This window comes from Pleurodeles waltl, chromosome 6 (genome assembly GCF_031143425.1).
Source record: "Pleurodeles waltl isolate 20211129_DDA chromosome 6, aPleWal1.hap1.20221129, whole genome shotgun sequence".
NCBI classification, from domain to species: domain Eukaryota; kingdom Metazoa; phylum Chordata; class Amphibia; order Caudata; family Salamandridae; genus Pleurodeles; species Pleurodeles waltl.
Window position 1 is genome coordinate 659,643,929 of NC_090445.1, and position 21,835 is coordinate 659,665,763.

The 21,835-nt window shown below is 49.0% G+C and overlaps 1 protein-coding gene across 4 annotated transcripts in view; it reads left to right on the forward strand.

The window, feature by feature from the left end:
• KDM5B (lysine demethylase 5B) overlaps positions 1-21,835 on the forward strand; it is a 768,574-nt gene that overhangs the window by 577,135 nt on the left and 169,604 nt on the right. For all 4 annotated transcript variants that reach the window (XM_069239028.1, XM_069239026.1, XM_069239029.1 and 1 more), the window contains one exon: positions 8,135-8,490. In XM_069239028.1, coding sequence (XP_069095129.1) covers positions 8,135-8,490 — 356 coding nt within the window. The remainder of the gene's footprint in view (positions 1-8,134; positions 8,491-21,835) is intronic.

The window sequence follows — 21,835 nt, forward strand, 5'->3', positions numbered from 1 at the left end:
GCTGAAGCCCTTAGGGACTTTCCTTAGTATCCATGCCCTAGTTCTCAGGGGTATCATTTCCTAGGGACTTACAGCGGTACTAAAGGTTTTGCCAATTTGTGAACAATTGCACAGTTTGAGGGAAAGAGATCTGGCTCCGGGAACTGGTTAGCAGGAACCCAGTGCACTTATGTCAAAATTGCATCAAAGACCAGGCAAAAAGTGGGGGTGACCATGACCAAAAGGGGCACTTTCCTACAATTACTGGCTGTTGGGAGCCGGCATAAAGTTGTCCCAGACTTCCTAATTCCAACAAAACCAAGATGGTGGAACCATTGGGATGCCCACATTAGGTGTGTGGCTGGCTGGTAGTTCAACAGGCCTATTTGCATAGCTGATTACCACCCTGTAAAGAAATGGCTCCCTGTTGCAGTTACCCCCCACTTTTTGCCTGATACTGATGCTGACTTGACTGAGAAGTGTGCTGGGACCCTGCTAACCAGGCCCCAGCACCAGTGTTCCTTCACCTAAAATGTACCATTGTATCCACAATTGGCACACCCTGGCATTCAGATAAGTCCCTTGTAACTGGTACTTCTAGTACCAAGGGCCCTGATGCCAAGAAAGGTCTCTAAGGGCTGCAGCATGTCTTATGCCACCCTAGAGACCCCTCACTCAGCACAGACACACTGCTTACAAGCCTGTGTGTGCTAGTGAGAACAAAATGAGTAAGTCGACATGGCACTCCCCTCAGGGTGCCATGCCAGCCTCTCACTGCCTATGCAGTATAGGTAAAACACCCCTCTAGCAGGCCTTACAGCCCTAAGGCAGGGTGCACTATACCATAGGTGAGGGTACCAGTGCATGAGCACTGTGCCCCTACAGTGTCTAAACAAAACCTTAGACATTGTAAGTGCAGGGTAGCCATAAGAGTATATGGTCTGGGAGTCTGTTTTACACGAACTCCACAGCACCATAATGGCTACACTGAAAACTGGGAAGTTTGGTATCAAACTTCTCAGCACAATAAATGCACACTGATGCCAGTGTACATTTTATTGTAAAATACACCACAGAGGGCACCTTAGAGGTGCCCCCTGAAACTTAACCAACTATCTGTGTAGGCTGACTGGTTCCAGCAGCCTGCCACACTAGAGACATGTTGCTGGCCCCATAGGGAGAGTGCCTTTGTCACTCTGAGGCCAGTAACAAAGCCTGCACTGGGTGGAGATGCTAACACCTCCCCCAGGCAGGAGCTGTAACACCTGGCGGTGAGCCTCAAAGGCTCACCCCTTTGTCACAGCCCAGCAGGGCACTCCAGCTTAGTGGAGTTGCCCGCCCCCTCCGGCCATGGCCCCCACTTTTGGCGGCAAGGCTGGAGGGAACAAAGAAAGCAACAAGGAGGAGTCACTGGCCAGTCAGGACAGCCCCTAAGGTGTCCTGAGCTGAGGTGACTCTGACTTTTAGAAATCCTCCATCTTGCAGATGGAGGATTCCCCCAATAGGGTTAGGATTGTGACCCCCTCCCCTTGGGAGGAGGCACAAAGAGGGTGTACCCACCCTCAGGGCTAGTAGCCATTGGCTACTAACCCCCCAGACCTAAACACGCCCTTAAATTTAGTATTTAAGGGCTACCCTGAACCCTAGAAAATTAGATTCCTGCAACTACAAGAAGAAGGACTGCCTAGCTGAAAAACCCCTGCAGAGGAAGACCAGAAGACGACAACTGCCTTGGCTCCAGAAACTCACCGGCCTGTCTCCTGCCTTCCAAAGATCCTGCTCCAGCGACGCCTTCCAAAGGGACCAGCGACCTAGACATCCTCTGAGGACTGCCCCTGCTTCGAAAAGACAAGAAACTCCCGAGGACAGCGGACCTGCTCCAAGAAAAGCTGCAACTTTGTTTCCAGCAGCTTTAAAGAACCCTGCAAGCTCCCCGCAAAAGGCGTGAGACTTGCAACACTGCACCCGGCGACCCCGACTCGGCTGGTGGCGATCCAACACCTCAGGAGGGACCCCAGGACTACTCTGATACTGTGAGTACAAAAACCTGTCCCCCCTGAGCCCCCACAGTGCCGCCTGCAGAGGGAATCCCGAGGCTTCCCCTGACCGCGACTCTTTGAATCCTAAGTCCCGACACCTGGGAGAGACCCTGCACCCGCAGCCCCCAGGACCTGAAGGACCGGACTTTCACTGGAGGAGTGACCCCCAGGAGTCCCTCTCCCTTGACCAAGTGGAGGTTTCCCCGAGGAACCCCCCCCTTGCCTGCCTGCAGCGCTGAAGAGATCCCTAGATCTCCCATTGACTTCCATTACAAACCCGACGCTTGTTTCTACACTGCACCCGGCCGCCCCCGCGCTGCTGAGGGTGAAATTTCTGTGTGGGCTTGTGTCCCCCCCGGTGCCCTACAAAACCCCCCTGGTCTGCCCTCCGAAGACGCGGGTACTTACCTGCAAGCAGACCGGAACCGGGGCACCCCCTTCTCTCCATTCTAGCCTATGTGTTTTGGGCACCACTTTGAACTCTGCACCTGACCGGCCCTGAGCTGCTGGTGTGGTGACTTTGGGGTTGCTCTGAACCCCCAACGGTGGGCTACCTTGGACCAAGAACTAAGCCCTGTAAGTGTCTTACTTACCTGGTTAACCTAACAAATACTTACCTCCCCTAGGAACTGTGAAAATTGCACTAAGTGTCCACTTTTAAAACAGCTATTTGTGAATAACTTGAAAAGTATACATGCAATTTTGATGATTTGAAGTTCCTAAAGTACTTACCTGCAATACCTTTCGAATGAGATATTACACGTCGAATTTGAACCTGTGGTTCTTAAAATAAACTAAGAAAATATATTTTTCTATATAAAAACCTATTGGCTGGATTTGTCTCTGAGTGTGTGTACCTCATTTATTGTCTATGTGTATGTACAACAAATGCTTAACACTACTCCTTGGATAAGCCTACTGCTCGACCACACTACCACAAAATAGAGCATTAGTATTATCTCTTTTTGCCACTATCTTACCTCTAAGGGGAACCCTTGGACTCTGTGCATACTATTCCTTACTTTGAAATAGTGCATACAGAGCCAACTTCCTACACACCCTCCTTTCCGTCCTGGGGCCAAATGGGCCTCAGGGCAGGGGGCGGAAACTCCCAGGTCTGGTGGAACCCGGAGTCTCATATTAAGGGCGGTAGAGACTTGGGTAGCCACCCTGCTGAAGGAGGTGATAACACCTTCCTCCGAAGCAGGCATTGTTTCTGGCCTCTGAGAGTGCGGGCTATCACCTCCAGGGCATCGGAAATTAGTCTGGTGGCAGGCTGGCTGATACCAGTCAACCAGCACACTAACGGTGTTATAGGTTTCAGTGTGGACCTCTAAGGTGCCCTTTGGGTTCATGTCATAATAAATGCAAAATTGGCATCAGTCTGGATTTATTAAGATGAGGTATTTCATAACAAGCTCATAGGTTTCAGTGAAGCTATTATGTAACTGGTTAACTCGTAATAATGAATCACCAGTACATACCTTAAGATGGCTTCCCTGCTCACTATAACATCTAGTAATCTAAATAGACATCACAGGCACATATCTGCTCATGCAGATATGCCCTCACATCAAATATAATGTACCCTGCCTTAGGGCACTAAAACCTGCTGTAGGGATTACTTGTATATATTTAGATACATTGATTTGGCTCATGGCGCACAGTGTGCCATGTTGTGTTTCTCACTCATGGCTTGCACCATGGCAAGAAGTCTACAATGGTCGCATGTGTGCAATTTTTAGGTGGTCTCCTTAGGCTGCCACAATACATGCTGCAGCCCTCAGGCGCCCTCTCTAGTACCCAGGTCCTAGGTACCAGGGGTACCATTTACTAGGGACTTAACGGAGGTGCTAAAGTCTGTTGCAGTTCTACACAATTAGATATTTTACCTTGTTTTATGGAAAAAGTACTAGAACAGAGGACCGGTTTAGTTCACCTTCAGTCGAAAAACCTCAGTACCTGTGGGGGTGACCATGTCAAAAGGGCCAATTTCCTTTTAGCGTATTCAAGTCCTACATCTCTTAATGAGATTACCAAGATGCAGTCCCCAACGTTTGAGGATCCCCAACCCATCCATCTATACCAGCACTTCTTAAGGCTAGACACCTTGTTCGGAATTGATTCTGACACTGTTCAAGCATTTCAGAATGTTCTGCATGCCAACGATTATGATGTGAAGATGTATAATTTGCTTCCACCTCATTATGCTGATGCTGGCCTTTATTTAGATCTACAGAATGCCAATGGGCCTTTTACCTTCCCAGATATAGAGTTGGACATCCTACCTGTGCGCAAGTAGCCTGCAGAGCTGCCTAAGTGTTACACATACAATAACCTACCATAAAGACTAAAGCAAACCTATTGACTGGTATTGCAGCCTGTTCTGTGACCTTGCTGCATTTTAGTAAGGCCCTGTTGGAAACGTTGATAGCAACCTGGTCTAAGCCCTACTCTGCCCTGCCAGTAAGCCGCATAGTAGCTAGTTGTCAAAGGCTTGCCTCAGGTGCTCTTGCATTTTTGACCCAGCTCCTAAGAGTTTGGTAGTCTAATTCTCCACCAGTAAAATGCATTGTCTACTGCTCTTCCAGATGGGGGAATCAAAGTGCACTGTTGCTTTTGGGAAGCAAATAGTCTTTTGTTCTTGCTTGACCTTGAGGTCACAAGTTAGAGGATGCCTGGAGAATTGGATATCATCTTTGGACCTGCAAGACAATTATTTTCATCTACATGTTTTGCAGTTCCACAGATACGTTCTATGGTTTGTTGTGGGGTTTGATCATTTTCATTTTGTTATTTTTTCCCTTTGGCCTCACTTTTGCCCCTCAGGTGTTTTCAAAGGTAATATTGACCTATATTCATAGGTCAGGGAGATGTCCGACACCTGACATGGTGTAGAAAACATCCAATTGACCTTGCAGTTCAAATAGTCTAATGTATTATTGGCTTTATCTTTGTCTAAGGAAGACTTTGTGGTGGGCGCAGTTTGTGGTTATTTTGTCAGCCTATTCAACCTTTCTACGTTTGCCTGGCTGCTATCTTCATTTAAATCACCTTGTAGGAAGTTGCCTCTGTATGTGCTATTTCAAAGTAAGGAATAGCATGCACAGAGTCCAAGGGTTCCCCTTAGAGGTAAAATAGTGGTAAAAAGAGATAATACTAATGCTCTATTTTGTGGTAGTGTGGTCGAGCAGTAGGCTTATCCAAGGAGTAGTGTTAAGCATTTGTTGTACATACACATAGACAATAAATGGGGAACACACACTCAGAGACAATTCCAAGCCAATAGGTTTTTGTTATAGAAAAATATATTTTCTTAGTTTATTTTAAGAACCACAGGTTCAAATTCTACATGTAATATCTCGTTTGAAAGGTATTGCAGGTAAGTACTTTAGGAACTTTGAATAATCACAATAGCATATATACTTTTTACATAAAACACATTTAGCTGTTTTAAAAGTGGACACAGTGCAATGTTCAAAGTTCCTAGGGGAGGTAAAGTAATGTTAGTTCTTGCAGGTAAGTAAACCACCTACGGGGTTCAAATTGGGGTCCAAGGTAGCCCACCGTTGGGGGTTCAGAGCAACCCCAAAGTCACCACACCAGCAGCTCAGGGCCCGTCAGGTGCAAAGTTAAAAGTGGTGCCCAAAACACATAGGCTTCAATGGAGAGAAGGGGGTTCCCCTTTTCCGGTCTGCCAGCAGTTAAGTACCCGCGTATTCGGAGGGCAGACCAGGGGGGTTTTGTAGGGCACCTGGGGGGACACAAGTCCACACAAAAAGTACACCCTCAGCAGCGTGGGGGCGGCCGGGCGCAGTGTGTAAACCAGCGTCGGGTTTCCAATGGGTTTCAATGGGAGACCAAGGGGTCTCTTCAGCGGTGCAGGCAGGCAAGGTGGGGGCTCCTCGGGGTAGCCACCACCTGGGCAAGGGAGAGGGCCTCCTGGGGGGTCACTCCCTGCACTGGAGTTCCGATCCTTCAGGTCCTGGGGGCTGCGGGTGCAGGGTCTTTTCCAGGCGTCGGGATTTCAGAGTCAGGCAGTCGCGGTCAGGGGGAGCCTCGGGATTCCCTCTGCAGGCGTCGCTGTGGGGGCTCAGGGGGGACAACTTTGGTTACTCACAGTCTCGGAGTCGCCGGAGGGTCCTCCCTGAGGTGTTGTTTCTCCACCAGTCGAGTCGGGGTCACCGGGTGCAGTGTTGCAAGTCTCACGCTTCTTGCGGGGATTGCAGGGGTCTTTAAATCTGCTCCTCTGGATACAAAGTTGCAGTCTTTGTTGAACCGAGCCGCTGTTCTCGGGAGTTTCTTGGTCTCCTGGAAGCAGGGCAGTCCTCTGAGGATTCAGAGGTCGATGGTCCTGGGGAAAGCGTCGCTGGAGCAGTTTTCTTCTGAAGGCAGGAGACGGGCCGGTAGGACTGGGGCCAAAGCAGTTGGTGTCTTCTTTCTTCTTCTGCAGGGGTTTTTCAGCTCAGCAGTCCTCTTCTTCTGTAAGTTGCAGGAATCTAAATTCTTAGGTTCAGGGGAGCTCTTAAATACTAAAATTAAGGGTGTGTTTAGGTCTGGGGGGTTAGTAGCCAATGGCTACTAGCCCTGAGGGTGGGTACACCCTCTTTGTGCCTCCTCCCAAGGGGAGGGGGTCACATTCCTATCCCTGTTGGGGGAATCCTCCATCTGCAAGATGGAGGATTTCTAAAAGTTAGTCACTTCAGCTCAGGACACCTTAGGGGCTGTCCTGACTGACCAGTGACTCCTCCTTGTTATTCTCATTATCTCTCCTGGACTTGCCGCCAAAAGTGGGGGCTGTGTCCAGGGGGCGGGCATCTCCACTAGCTGGAGTGCCCTGGGGCATTGTAACACGAAGCTTAAGCCTTTGAAGCTCACTGCTAGGTGTTACAGTTACTGCAGGGGGGAAGATGTGAAGCACCTCCACCCAGAGCAGGCTTTGTTTCTGTCCTCAGAGAGCACAAAGGCTCTCACCGCATGGGGTCAGAAACTCGTCTCTCAGCAGCAGGCTGGCACAGAACAGTCAGTCCTGCACTGAACAATTGGGTAAAATACAGGGGGCATCTCTAAGATGCCCTCTGTGTGCATTTTTTAATAAATCCAACACTGGCATCAGTGTGGGTTTATTATTCTGAGAAGTTTGATACTAAACTTCCCAGTATTCAGTGTAGCCATTATCGAGCTGTGGAGTTCATTTTTGACAGACTCCCAGACCATATACTCTAATGGCTACCCTGCACTTACAATGTCTAAGGTTTTTCTTGGACACTGTAGGGGCATAGTGCTCATGCACCTATGCCCTCACCTGTGGTATAGTGCACCCTGCCTTAGTGCTGTAAGGCCTACAAGAGGGGTGACTTACCTATGCCACAGGCAGTGTGAGGCTGACATGGCACCCTGAGGGGAGTGCCATGTCGACTTAGTCATTTTCTCCCCACCAGCACACACAAGCTGGCAAGCAGTGTGTCTGTGCTGAGTGAGGGGTCCCCAGGGTGGCATAAGACATGCTGCAGCCCTTAGAGACCTTCCCTGGCATCAGGGCCCTTGGTACCAGGGGTACCAGTTACAAGGGACTTACCTGGGTGCCAGAGTTGTGCCAATTGTGGAGACAATGGTACATTTTATGTGAAAGAACACTGGTGCTGGGGCCTGGTTAGCAGGGTCCCAGCACACTTCTCAGTCAAGTCAGCATCAGTATCAGGCAAAAAGTGGGGGGTAACTGCAACAGGGAGCCATTTCTTTACAGTATGTGATTCTCCTGGGATATCAAAATCAGCTAGATAACTTATGGCCTCAAAGTAATCACGTGTCCCATAATTAATGTAAGTTCGACATCCAGTTCCATTGCTCATGTGGTGCCGACGATTCCCAGGGTCTTTAAAAAATAAAAAATAAAAGTTGTGTTCAGGGTCTTAGTATCATAAGCAAATGTGTAAAGCCTTTGACTGATGGATTTCTAGACTGAAACGTTATTGCTGCAGAAAAATATCCTTTTTATTTAAAAGTTTTAAAAAATTGGCTACATATAAGCCTATTATTCCCTTTGTATTAGTTTTTTCTTTTTCCTGTGGATGTACACTGTGTCTGTACTTAATAAATATGTTTCTTGATTTCAGGAGCATCTGACCAGAGTAGAAGATTTCCTACAACAGAGCCAAAGGCTCCTCTCTGAGGAGATACCCAATACCTCTGAGATACTGGACCTTCTGGATGTCAGCTTTGAGTTTGATATAGAACTTACGCAGATTGGGGAATTGCGCAAGAGGCTAGAGCAAGTTCGCTGGTTACAGGATGTAAATCGGGCATGCAGCAATCCGAGCAGCCTGACCTTGGATGATATGAGACGACTCATAGACTTAGGAGTTGGTTTAGCCCCACATGTCACAGTTGAAAAAGCAATGGCGAGACTACAAGAACTGCTGACGGTGTCTGAACACTGGGATGATAAGGCCCGAAGCCTCATCAAGGCCAGGTAAACAATCCTGAGTGCTGTCAGTATCAATGTATAATGTACCGAGTGCTCTCAAAAGTTGAATGTGACTATGCTAATAGTGGGAGAAATATTGTATTACTTCATATGCTGACTTTCGCTGCCTCACCATGGTCTTTCATGCTCTAAGTGAATTGCTGATATGTCAAAGCACGGAGTACGGTCCTCCAAGCTGTATTAGGCCCTACAAGTTCTCCTAAAGATACCTCTTCACAGAAGGGTTTGTGCACTCTTTTCGTACACTGAAACAACATGTTTGTGGTGGGGGGGGCTTGGTTTTCAGCTGGTTAAATGTGTAGTTTGATAATCTTTACCTCTGAAAAGATTTGATCAGATGTTTCCAGACTTAATTTAAATTTTATAAAAGCAGCACCTTCCTTTCAAATTGGACACAAAATGACCTCCGAGATTCTCTTAAAAAAACAAAAAAAAAACAGCATTTTAGGATTCTTGCTCAGTCATAATAGTAGAATAGTCCTGCCTGCATGCGGGGACCCTTGAAAACACACACTGTAAGGAAATGCTTCTTTTTTATGATCACCTCCAGGTTTATCTACTGATGATGCTGGTTTTTGACTCCGAGTGCACTGAGGCCTGCTAATCAGACCTCAGTGCCTGTGCCCTGACCCTAAATTGTTCGTCAAATTGGCTGTGCCCAATTGAAGAAGGTTAACTTGCCTGTAAGTCGCTAGTAATGGATCCATGACACCCAAGGCATGTAAGCTAGAGGGGCACCTCAGGGCTGGCGGCACTGATTCTGCCATGCTAGAGGGTCCCCCACATAAACAAACCCCCCTCAATATACACTTCTAGCCCGACTTTGCCATTTAATGCAGCTTCCCCTGTGCATTTGTGTAAGTCACCCCTCTGTCCAGCCCTACAAAACCCCAAAGGGCAGGGTGCAACAAATGACAGTCAGGACATTTATTTTACATGTCCTAACAGTAAAACACGAGAAACAACAGTTTTACTGTGAAAAGACTTGGTCACCCATTTGGTGAGTAGAGGATTACATGCGGACCCCTCAGCTGTACTAACTCCTGAACAGTGCGACCAAAGTAGGCACTCCAAGATATCATATAGCTCATTACATTAATCACGACTTGTATCTCAAGTCGCAATTCATGTAACTTGTTGCGTTCTGCAGCTTTAGCAAAGCTGTTACTTTGTTGCCTTTAAAACTCCTGTGCTTTCCTAGGCACACATGAAACCTGATCGAGTCAGTTTTCTCCACTCCTGGAGAGAGACATTCCAGCGAGTCAGGAAGGAGAACAATGAGGGATTACATGCCATGGAGGTTTCACCTCCCTCCCCCAGGAAGCCATTTGGGTGTTAACCTCAGAAGGCAGGCTTCAAAGGTGAAGCTGCCTTTGAAGAGCAGATTTAGGACACCAGGTGGAAAGGCTTGCCCCAGAGAGGGGAAATCTGTTGTCAATCTGTTTTCCACATGGGCATGTAGCCCTGAGGTAGCCACACCTCGGGTGGGATAGGGGAGGTCTGAACACCAAGAAAGGTGTCTCACCATCTTGGTAGTGGGCCAAATGGTGCATCCTGGGATAACCAGTTGCAGCACACCATAGAAAGAGGTCAGTAGGTAGGAGGGAACCTGGTAACCCCATTGGCTACCGACCGCATCCTGCCCTGAGGGAATTTCCTTAGCTTTAGAGAGGCACCCCTGGGGCCCAGACCTCAGATCTCAACCGACTCCGAGGACTGAAGGACTGCCCTGCTACACTGAGGGACCAGCAAAATAGAGGCTGCACTGACGAGGGCTGCACTTGGTGGCTTTGAGGAGAGCGACTGTGCCTACCCTATCCTTATCAGGGAGAAGTTGTCTCGAGCCCTATCAAGCCAAGAGGAGGGAACCTGGTAACCCCATTGCCTACCAACAGCACGCTCCCTGAGGGCATTTCCCTAGTATCGGAGGGGCACACCTGGGGCCCCTAACCTCAGAACTCAACTGACTCGAAGAGGACTGAAAGATTGCCATACTACACTGAGGGACCAGCAAAATAGAGGCTGCACTGACGAGGGCTGCACTTGGTGGCTTTGAGGAGAGGGACTGTGCCTACCCTATCCTTATCAGGGAGAAGTTGTCTCGAGCCCTGTCAAGCCAAGAGGAGGGAACCTGGTAACCCCATTGCCTACCAACAGCACGCTCCCTGAGGGCATTTCCCTAGCATTGGACGGGCACCCCTGGGGCCCAAACCTCAGGACTCAACTGACTCGAAGAGGACTGAAAGATTGCCCTACTACACTGAGGGACCAGCAGCGAGAGGCTGCACCGACTAGGGCTGCACTTGCAGCACCTGGTGGCCTTGAGAAGAGGGACTGTGCCTATCATATCCTTCTCAAGGAGATGTCTCTAGAGCTCAGTCAAGCCCAGAGAACTCCAGAGGTCAGCAGACAGGCCCCCTGTTCACAGCACAGGAACCCACCAGCTGAAGAAGCCTGCTGGGCCAAGTTAGTAGGATAAAGTCTTCAAGCCGCTATCACCTCTGCCATGCAGCACCAAGGATCAAGACCTGAGGCAGAGTTGCACCCGAGTTCACCGAGCCCTGAAGTGCTGTTAAAGAGTTTGCTAGGACCCTCAGAACTAAAGTACTGACCCAGGAATGATTGACCTGTGGCCGTGACAACGAGCAACTGGTAGTCCATTGGAGACTGAACTTTGCCTTGACCGGAGAGAACTTGTCAACCCTATCAACATGTCAACCCTACCAACAGGACCCCTTCATCATCTTCATGAACCGAGGAATCCCTGCAGGAAAACCCTTGTCAACCGCATCGCATCCACAGCATCCTTAAACCCTTGCATTGGGATCACTCCATAGGAATCCAGTGCAATCGGATAAAGTGCCTGGAACTGCGGAAGACTGCTCCTTATGTGGAGGTGTAAGGAAATGCCTCCTTGGCATGGTTACCCCCTGACTTTTTGCCTTTGCTGATGCTAAGTTATGATTTGAAAGTGTGCTGAGGCCTGCTAATCAGGCCCCAGCACCAGTGTTCTTTCCCTAACCTGTACTTTTGTTTCCACAATTGGCACACCCTGGCATCCAGGTAAGTCCCTTGTAACTGGTACCCCTGGTATCAAGGGCCCTGATGCCAGGGAAGGTCTCTAAGGGCTGCAGCATTTCTTATGCCACCATGGGGACCCCTCACGCAGCACAGACACACTGCTTGCCAGCTTGTGTGTGCTAGTGGGGTTAAAACGACTAAGTCGACATGGCACTCCCCTCAGGGTGCCATGCCAACCTCACACTGCCTATGGAGTATAGATAAGTCGCCCCTCTAGCAGGCCTTACAGCCCTAAGGCAGGGTGCACTGTACCATAGGTGAGGGCATAAGTGCACGAGCACTATGCCCCTACAGTGTCTAAGCAAAACCTTAGACATTGTAAGTGCAGGGTAGCCATAAGAGTATATGGTCTGGGAGTCTGACAAACACAAACTCCACAGCACCATAATGGCTACACTGAAAACTGTGAAGTTTAGGATCAAACTTCTCAGCACGATAAATGCACACTGATGCCAGTGTACATTTTATTGTAACATACACCCCAGAGGGCACCTTAGAGGTGCCCCCTGAAACCTTAACCTACTACCCATGTAGGCTGACTGGTTTTAGCAGCCTGCCACACACCAGACATGTAGCTGGCCACATGGGGAGAGTGAGTGCCTTTGTCACTCTGTGGCTAGTAACAAAGCCTGTACTGGGTGGAGGTGCTTCTCGCCTCCCCCTGCAGGAACTTGGAGCTGCCCAGTCCAGAATAGTCTGGATCTTAGGCTGGAGTGGCTGAACTTGGCCTCCACCTACAAGGTGTCCCAAGTAAACCACAGTTCCCTGCCCTATCTGACATTTGGATGCCTTGATAGAGAGGCCTGCTGATTGCAGAGCCTTCAAAACCTTCTTCAGGTGGACCAGGTGATCCTGCCAGCTGGAGCTAAAGACAGCAATACCGTCAAGATAAGCTGCACTAAAGGACTCCAAGCCAGCAAGGACTTGATTCACCAACCTTTGGAAGGTGGCAGGGGCATTCTTTAAACCAAAGGGCATAACAGTAAACTGATAATGCCCATCAGGTGTGGAGAATGCTGTATTTTCTTTTGCTCCTGGTGCCATTTTGATTTGCCAGTACCCTGCTGTTAAGTCAAAGGTACTTAAGAACTTGGCAGCACATAATTTATCAATCAGTTCATCAGCCCTTGGAATGGGATGGGCATCTGTCTTGGTGACAGAATGAAGTCCTCTGTAGTCCACACAAAACCTCATCTCTCTCTTTCCATCTTTGGTGTAAGGTTTGGGGACTAAGACCACTGGGCTAGCCCAGGGGCTGTCAGAGTGCTCAATGACTCCCAATTCAAGCATCTTGTGGACTTCCACTTTGCTTTCCTTAACTTGGTCAGACTGTCTGAAAATGTTGTTTTTGACAGGCATGCTGTCTCCTGTGTCCACATCATGGGTACACAGGTGTGTCTGACCAGGAGTTAGGGAAAAGAGCTCAGCAAACTCCATCAACTGAACCATCTTTAGGGTCTGAGGAGAGGAGAACATGGAGAGGTTCACTCTCAGCTTCCTGATCCTCATCTGTTATCATCAACAGATTCACATCAGCCCTGTCATGGAAGAGCTTAAGGCGGTTCACATGGATCACCCTCATGGGGCTCCTGCTAATGCCTAGGTCCACCACGTAGGTGACTTGACTCTTCTTTTCTAGCACTGGGTAAGGGCCATTCCATTTGTCCTGAAGTGCCCTGGGAGCCACAGGCTCCAGAACCCAGACTTTCTGCCCTGGTTGAAATTCAACCATTGCAGCCCTTTGGTCATACCAAAACTTCTGGAGCTGTTGGCTGGCCTCAAGGTTTTTACTTGCCTTTTCCATGTACTCTGCCATCCTTGAACGTAGGCCAAGTACATAGTCCACTATATCTTGCTTAGGCTCATGAAGAGGTCTCTCCCAGCCTTCTTTTACAAGAGCTAGTGGTCCCCTTACAGGGTGGCCAAACAGAAGTTCAAAGGGTGAGAACCCTACTCCCTTCTGAAGCACCTCTCTGTAAGCGAAAAGCAGACATGGCAAGAGGACATCCCATCTCCTTTTGAGTTTATCAGGGAGCCCCATGATCATGCCTTTTAATGTCTTGTTGAATCTCTCAACAAGGCCATTAGTTTGTGGATGGTATGGTGTAGTGAATTTATTAGTCACTCCACACTCATTCCACATGTTTCAGGTATGCTGACATGAAGTTGTTACCTCTGTCAGACACCACCTCCTTAGGAAAACCCACTCTGGTAAAAATACCAATGAGGGTCTTGGCTACTGCATGATTCACTACTACTAGTATGTACATGTTCCCTGAGGCTGTGGGAGGTTCAAGTGAACCCATTATGTCCACACCCACTCTTTCAAAGGGGACCCCCACCTCTGGAAGTGGAATGAGGGGGGCCTTTGGGTGTCCACCTGTCTTACCACTGGTGTAGGAAGTTGGCTCTGTATGTGCTATTTCAAAGTAAGGAATAGCATTCACAGAGTCCAAGGGTTCCCCTTAGAGGTAAGATAGTGGCAAAAAGAGATACTAATGCTCTATTTTGTGGTAGTGTGGTTGAGCAGTAGGCTTATCAAAGGAGTAGTGTTAAGCATTTGTTGTACATACACACAGGCAATAAATGAGGAACACACACTCAGAGACAAATCCAGCCAATAGGTTTTGTTATTGAAACATATCTTTTCTTAGTTTATTTTAAGAACCACAGGTTCAAATTCTACATGTAATATCTCATTTGAAAGGTATTGCAGGTAAGTACTTTAGGAACTTTGAATAATCACAGTAGCATATATACTTTTTACATAAAACACAATAAGCTGTTTTAAAAGTGGACACAGTGCAATTTTCACAGTTCCTGGGGGAGGTAAAGTATTGTTAGTTTTAGCAGATAAGTAAATTACCTACAGGGTTCAGTTTTGGGTCCAAGGTAGCCCACCGTTGGGGGTTCAGAGCAACCCCAAAGTTACCACACCAGCAGCTCAGGGCCGGTCAGGTGCAGAGGTCAAAGAGGTGCCCAAAACACATAGGCTTCAATGGAGAGAAGGGGGTGCCCCGGTTCCAGTCTGCCAGCAGGTAAGTACCCGCGTCTTCGGCGGGCAGACCAGGGGGGTTTTGTAGGGCACCGGGGGGGACACAAGTCCACACAAAAAGTACACCGTCAGCAGCGCGGGGGCGGCCGGGTGCAGTGTGCAAACAAGCGTTGGGTTCTCTCTAGGTTTCAATGGGAGACCAAGGGGTCTCTTCAGCGGTGCAGACAGGCAAGGGGGGGGCTCCTCGGGGTAGCCACCACCTGGGCAAGGGAGAGGGCTTCCTGGGGGTCACTCCTGCACAGAAGTTCCGATCCTTCAGGTGCTGGGGGCTGCGGGTGCAGGGTCTTTTCCAGCCGTCGGGAAATTAGAGTTCAGGCAGTCGCGGTCAGGGGGAGCCTCGGGATTCCCTCTGCAGGCGTCGCTGTGGGGGATCAGGGGGGACAACTTTGGTTACTCACGGTCTTGGAGTCGCCGGACGGTCCTCCCTGAGGTGTTGGTTCTCCACCAGTCGAGTCGGGGTCGCCGGGTGCAGTGTTGCAAGTCTCACGCTTCTTGCGGGGATTTGCAGGGGTCTTTAAATCTGCTCCTCTGTAACAAAGTTGCAGTTCTTTTGGAGCAGTGCCGCTGTCCTCGGGAGTTTCTTGTCTTTTTCGAAGCAGGGCAGTCCTCTGATGATTCAGGGGTCGCTGGTCCTTGGGAAAGCGTCGCTGGAGCAGGTTTCTTTGGAAGGCAGGAGACAGACCGGTAGGACTGGGGCCAAAGCAGTTGGTGTCTTCTTTCTTCTTCTGCAGGGGTTTTTCAGCTCAGCAGTCCTCTTCTTCTTGTAGTTTCAGGAATCTAAATTCTTAGGTTCAGGGAAGCCCTTAAATACTAAATTTAAGGGCGTGTTTAGGTCTGGGGGGTTAGTAGCCAATGGCTACTAGCCCTGAGGGTGGGTACACCCTCTTTGTGCCTCCTCCCAAGGGGAGGGGGTCACAATCCTATCCCTATTGGGGGAATCCTCCATCTGCAAGATGGAGGATTTCTAAAAGTTAGTCACTTCAGCTCAGGACACCTTAGGGGCTGTCCTGACTGGCCAGTGACTCCTCCTTGTTATTCTTATTATTTCCCCCGGCCTTGCTGCCAAAAGTGGGGCCGTGGCCAGAGGGGGCGGGCAACTCCACTAGCTGGAGTGCCCTGTGGTGCTGGAACAAAGGGGGTGAGCCTTTGAGGCTCACCGCCAGGTGTTACAGCTCCTGCCTGGGGGAGGTGTTAGCATCTCCACCCAGTGCAGGCTTTGTTACTGGCCTCAGAGTGACAAAGGCACTCTCCCCATGGGGCCAGCAACATGTCTCGGTTGTGGCAGGCTGCTGGAACCAGTCAGCCTACACAGATAGTCGGTTAAGGTTTCAGGGGGCACCTCTAAGGTGCCCTCTGGGGTGTATTTTACAATAAAATGTACACTGGCATCAGTGTGCATTTATTGTGCTGAGAAGTTTGATACCAAACTTCCCAGTTTTCAGTGTAGCCATTATGGTGCTGTGGAGTTCGTGTAAAACAGACTCCCAGACCATATACTCTTATGGCTACCCTGCACTTACAATGTCTAAGGTTTTGCTTAGACACTGTAGGGGCACAGTGCTCATGCACTGGTGCCCTCACCTATGGTATAGTGCACCCTGCCTTAGGGCTGTAAGGCCTGCTAGAGGGGTGACTTATCTATACTTGCATAGGCAGTGAGAGGCTGGCATTGCACCCTGAGGGGAGTGCCATGTCGACTTACTCATTTTGTTCTCACCAGCACACACAAGCTGGTAAGCAGTGTGTCTTTGCTGAGTGAGGGGTCTCCAGGGTGGCATAAGACATGCTGCAGCCCTTAGAGACCTTCCCTGGCATCAGGGCCCTTGGTACCAGAGGTACCAGTTACAAGGGACTTATCTGGATGCCAGGGTGTGCCAATTGTGGATACAAACGTACAGGTTAGGGAAAGAACACTGGTGCTGGCGCCTGGTTAGCAGGCCTCAACACACTTTCAATTCAAAACCTAGCATCAGCAAAGGCAAAAAGTCAGGGGGTAACCATGCCAAGGAGGCATTTCCTTACAACTGGCTTGACAGGTGGTACAGGAGACACAAAACTCCTTGACTTTCTGGGACATGTTGGGCCAATAGAAGTGGTTGACTAGTCTCTCCCACGTCTTGGTTTGTCCCAAATGCCCAGCAAGAGGAATATCATGGGCTAAGGTCAGTATGAACTCCCTAAACTCCTGAGGCACTACAACTCTCCTAGTGGCACCAGGTTTGGGATCTCTTGCCTCAGTGTAAAGGAGTCCATCTTCCCAATAGACCCTATGTGTTCAAGTTTTCTTGCCATTGGACTCTTCAGCAGCTTGCTGCCTAAGGCCTTCAAGAGAGGGACAGGTTTCTTGCCCCTTACACAACTGCTCCCTTGAGGGTCCCCCTGGGCCTAAGAGCTCAACCTGATAAGGTTCTAACTCCAGAGGCTCAGTTCCCTCAGAGGGCAGAACTTCTTCCTGGGAAGAGAGGTTCTCTTTTTGTTGTTGTGTTGCAGCTGGTTTCCCAGTTGTCTTTCCTTTTCTCTTGGTAGGCTGGGCCCTTTTTCCAGGCTCCAACTCTACTTTTTCACCCCGAGCCTTGCACTGTGCCCTTGTCTTGACACACACCAGTTCAGGGAGGGATACCCAGCATGGCTGCATGGGTTTTTAGTTCTACCTGAGCCCATGCTGAGGACTCCGGGTCCTTTCCAAACAGTCTACTGGGATATTTGAGGAGACCTGTTTCAGGCCATTGACCCCTCCCCACTCTAAAGTTACCATAGCCATGGGATGTACTTTAGTCTGATTGTCAGCGTTGGTGACTGGATAAGTTTGTCCAGCCAGGTATTGACCAGGGGAAACCAGTTTCTCTATCACCATGGTGACACTGGCACCTATATCCCTCAGGCCTTCTTCACTTGTCCCATTAATTAAGAGCTGCTGCCTGTATTTTTGCATGTTAGGGGGCCAGGCAGCCAGTGTGGCTAAATCCACCCCACCCTCAGAGACTAATGTAGCTTCAGTGTGACACCTGATTTGCTCTGGGCACACTGTTGATCCCACTTGGGGACTAGCCATTCCAGTGTTAGCTAGAGTGGAGTTAGAAGTGGTACTTTTCTTGGGACAGGCCTTGTCTCCAGTTTGGTGTCCAGGCTGATTACAGCTACGACACCAGGCCTTTTTGGGATCAAAGTTTTTACCCTTGTACCCAAAATTGTTTTGTGAAGAGGCTCTGGGCCCACCCTCCTGTGCAGGTTTTTGGGGGCCTGTAGAAGACTCTTTACTATTTTTGTTTTTGGAAGTCTCAACACTCTTCCCCTGGGGAGGCTTTGTGACCCCTTTCTTTTGGTCACCCCCTGTGGAAGTCTTGGTCACCCTAGTCTTGACCCAATGGTCCGCCTTCTTTCCCAATTCTTGGGGAGAAATTGGTCCTAGGTCTACCAGATGCTGATGCAGTTTATCATTTGAACAATTACTTAATAGGTGTTCTTTCACAAATAAATTGTACAGCCCATCATAATCATTTACACCACTTCCTTGAATCCAACCATCCAGTGTTTTCACTGAGTAGTCCACAAAATCAACCCAGGTCTGGCTCGAGGATTTTTGAGCCCCCCTGAACCTAATTCTATACTCCTCAGTGGAGAATCCAAAGCCCTCAATCAGGCTACCCTTCATGAGGTCATAAGATTCTGCATCTTTTCCAGAGAGTGTGAGGAGTCTATCCCTACACTTTCCAGTGAACATTTCCCAAAGGAGAGCACCCCAGTGAGATCTTTTTACTTTTCTGGTTGCACAAGCCCTCTCAAAAGCTGTGAACCATTCGGTGATGTCATCACCATCTTCATAATTAGTTACAATCCCTTTTGGGATTTTCAACATGTCAGGAGAATCTCTGACCCTATTTATGTTGCTGCCACCATGGATGGGACCAAAACCCATCTCTTGTCTTTCCCTTTCTATGGCTAGGAGCTGTCTCTCCAAAGCCAATCTTTTGGCCATCCTGGCTAGCAGGAGGCCATCTTCACTGAGGCTATCCTCAGTGATTGCAGAGGTGCTGGCCCCTCCTGTGAGGGAAGCAGCATCTCTGACTATCACAGTTGGAATCAGGGATTGAGGGTCCCTGATCTCCCTAATTAGGACTGGAAGGGGGGAATTCTCCTCCAAGTCACTATCTTCTTCCTCTGGGAGGTCATCCTCAGAGGGGTTGGCTTTTTCAAACTCTGCCAGCAGCTCCTGGAGCTGTTGTTTGGAGGGTCTTAAGCCAACTGGGATTTTCTTTATTTTGCAGAGAGACCTTAGCTCCCTCATCTTAAGATGGAGGTAAGGTGTGAGGTCGAGTTCCATCACATTCTCTTCTGCACCAGACATTATGTTTCTAAAAGTTGGAATACTTTTTAAGAATCTAAAACTATCTCTAGAACTTCATTCAAACTTTCACAAACTTTTAAACTCTAAAAGAAATGCTCACAGGGACTAACACAAGGCCCTAGCAGGACTTTTAAAAATGTAGAAAAATAGCTCAAATTGCAAAAATCAGTTTCTAATGACAATTTTTGGAACTTGCCGTGTGATCAGGTATTGGCTGAGTAGTCCAGCAAATGCAAGTCTTGTACCCCACAGCTGATCCACCAATGTAGGAAGTTGGCTCTGTATGCACTTTCAAAGTAAGGAATAGTATGCACAGAGTCCAAGGGTTCCCTTTATGTGAAAAGTATATATGCTATTGTGATTATTCAAAGTTCCTAAAGTACCTACCTGCAATACCTTTAATTTGAAGTCTTACATGTAAATCTTGAGCCTGTAGTTCTTAAAATAAACAAAGAAAATATATTTTTCTATACAAAAACCTATTGACCTGGAATTGTCTTTGAGTGTGTGTTCCTCATTTATTGCTTGTGTATGTACAACAAATGCTTAACACTACTCCTTTGATAAGCCTACTGCTCGACCACACTAACACAAAATAGAGCATTAGTATTATCTCTTTTTGCCACTATCTTACCTCTAAGGGGAACCCTTGGACTCTGTGCATACTATTCTTTACTTTGAAATAGTGCATACAGAGCCAACGTCCTACAGCAGGCCTCAGCACACTTTCAAATCAAAACTTAGCATCAGCAAAGGCAAAAAGTCAGGGGGTAACCATGCCAAGGAGGCATTTCCTTACAGGTATGCATTTTAGTAAACAGACACCAAAACAACAAAAAGCATTTACAATGCAATAGTGTAGGAAAATGGCTCCCTGTTGCAGTTACCCCCCACTTTTTGCCTGATATTGATGCTGACTTGACTGAGAAGTGGGCTGGGACCCTGCTAACCAGTCCCCAGCACCAGTGTTCTTTCACTAAAAATGTACCACTGTTTCCACAATTGGCACACCCCTGCCTCACATATAAGTCGCCTGTAAAAGGTACCAGTGGTACCAAGGGTCCTGTGACCAGGGAAGGTTCCTAAGGGCTGCATCATGCATTGTGCCACCCTAAGGGACCCTCACCTAACACATTCACACTGCCATTACAGATTGTGTGTGTTGGTGGGGAGAAAAAGGCAAAGTCGACATGGCATCCCCCTCAGGATGCCATGCATACAAAATACTGCCTGTGGCATATGTGAGTCACCCCTCTAGCAGGCCTTAAATCCCTAAGGCAGGGTGCACTATACCACAGGTGAGGGCATAGCTGCATGACATTGTAAATACAGTGTGGCCATATTAAGTATATGGTCTGGGAGTTTGTCAAAATCGAACTCCACATTTCCATAATGGCTACACTGAATACTGGGAAGTTTGGTATCAAACTTCTCAGAATAACAAACCCACACTGATGCCAGTGTTGGATTTATTACAAAATGCACACAGAGGGCATCTTAGAGATGCCCTCTGTAATTTACCCAATGCTTCAGTGCAGGACTGACTGGTCTGTGCCAGCTTGCCACTAAGACTAGTTTCTGACCCCATGGGGTGAGGGCCTTTGTTCTCTCTGGGGCCAGAAACAAAGCCTGCACTGGGTGGAGGTGCTTAACACCTCCCCCCTCCCCCCCCCCCAGGAACTTTAACACCTAGCAGTGAGCCTTAAAGGCTCAGACTGCATGTTAGAATGCCCTAGGGCACTCCAGCTAGTGGAGATGCCCGCCCCCTGGACACAGCCCCCACTTTTGGTGGCAAGTCAGAGGAGATAATGAGAAAAACAAAGAGGAGTCACCCACCAGTCAGGACAGCCCCTAAGGTGTCCTGAGCTGAGGTGACCCCTGCCTTAAGAAATCCTCCATCTTGGTTTTGGAGGATTCCCCCAATAGGAATAGGGATGTGCCCCCCTCCCCTCAGGGAGGAGGCACAAAGCGGGTGTAGCCACCCTCCAGGACATTAGCCATTGGCCACTTCCCCCCAGACCAAAACACCCCCCTAGATTGAGTATTTAGGGGCGACCCGGAACCCACGGAATCAGATTCCTGCAACCTTCAACAACAAGAAGGACTGCTGACCTAAAAGCCCCTGCAGAAACGACGGAGACAACTGACTTGGCCCAAGCCCTACCGGCCTGTCTCCAGACTCGAAGAACCTGCACAGCGACGCATTCGACAGGGACCAGCGACCTCTGAGGACTCAGAGGGCTGCCCCAAACCCAAAGGACCACAAAACTCCCAAGAACAGCAGCACTGTTGAAAAACTGCAACAACTTTCCAACTTTAAAGCAACTTACAAAGAACTCTCTTGTCCTGCCGGAAGCGTGAGACTTCACACTCTGCACCAGACGCCCAGCCGGCTCGAGTTCAAGAGAACAAACACCGCAGAGAGGAATCCCAGGCGACTATGACGACGTTGGGTACCCTGAGTCGACCCACTGTACCCCCACTCCTGCAGAGAGGATCCAGAGGCTCCCCCTGACCGCAACTTCCTGGTAGCAAAGAACCCGACGCCTGGACCAAGCCCTGCACCTGCAGCCCCCAGGACCGAGAGGAACCACCTTCCAGTGCAGGAGTGACCAGCAGACGGCCCTCTTCCTAGCCCAGTCGTTGGCTGGCCCGAGAAGCCCCTGTGCCCTGCTTGCATCGCCTAAGTGAGCCCCGGGTCCCTCCGTTGCTTTCAATAGCAAACCAGATGCCTACTTTGCCTACTGCACCCGGCTACCCCTGTACCGATGAGGGTGTGTTTTGTGGGCATGTGTTTCTTCCCCCCCACCCCCAATGCTCTACAAAACCCCCCTGGTCTGCCCCTCAAG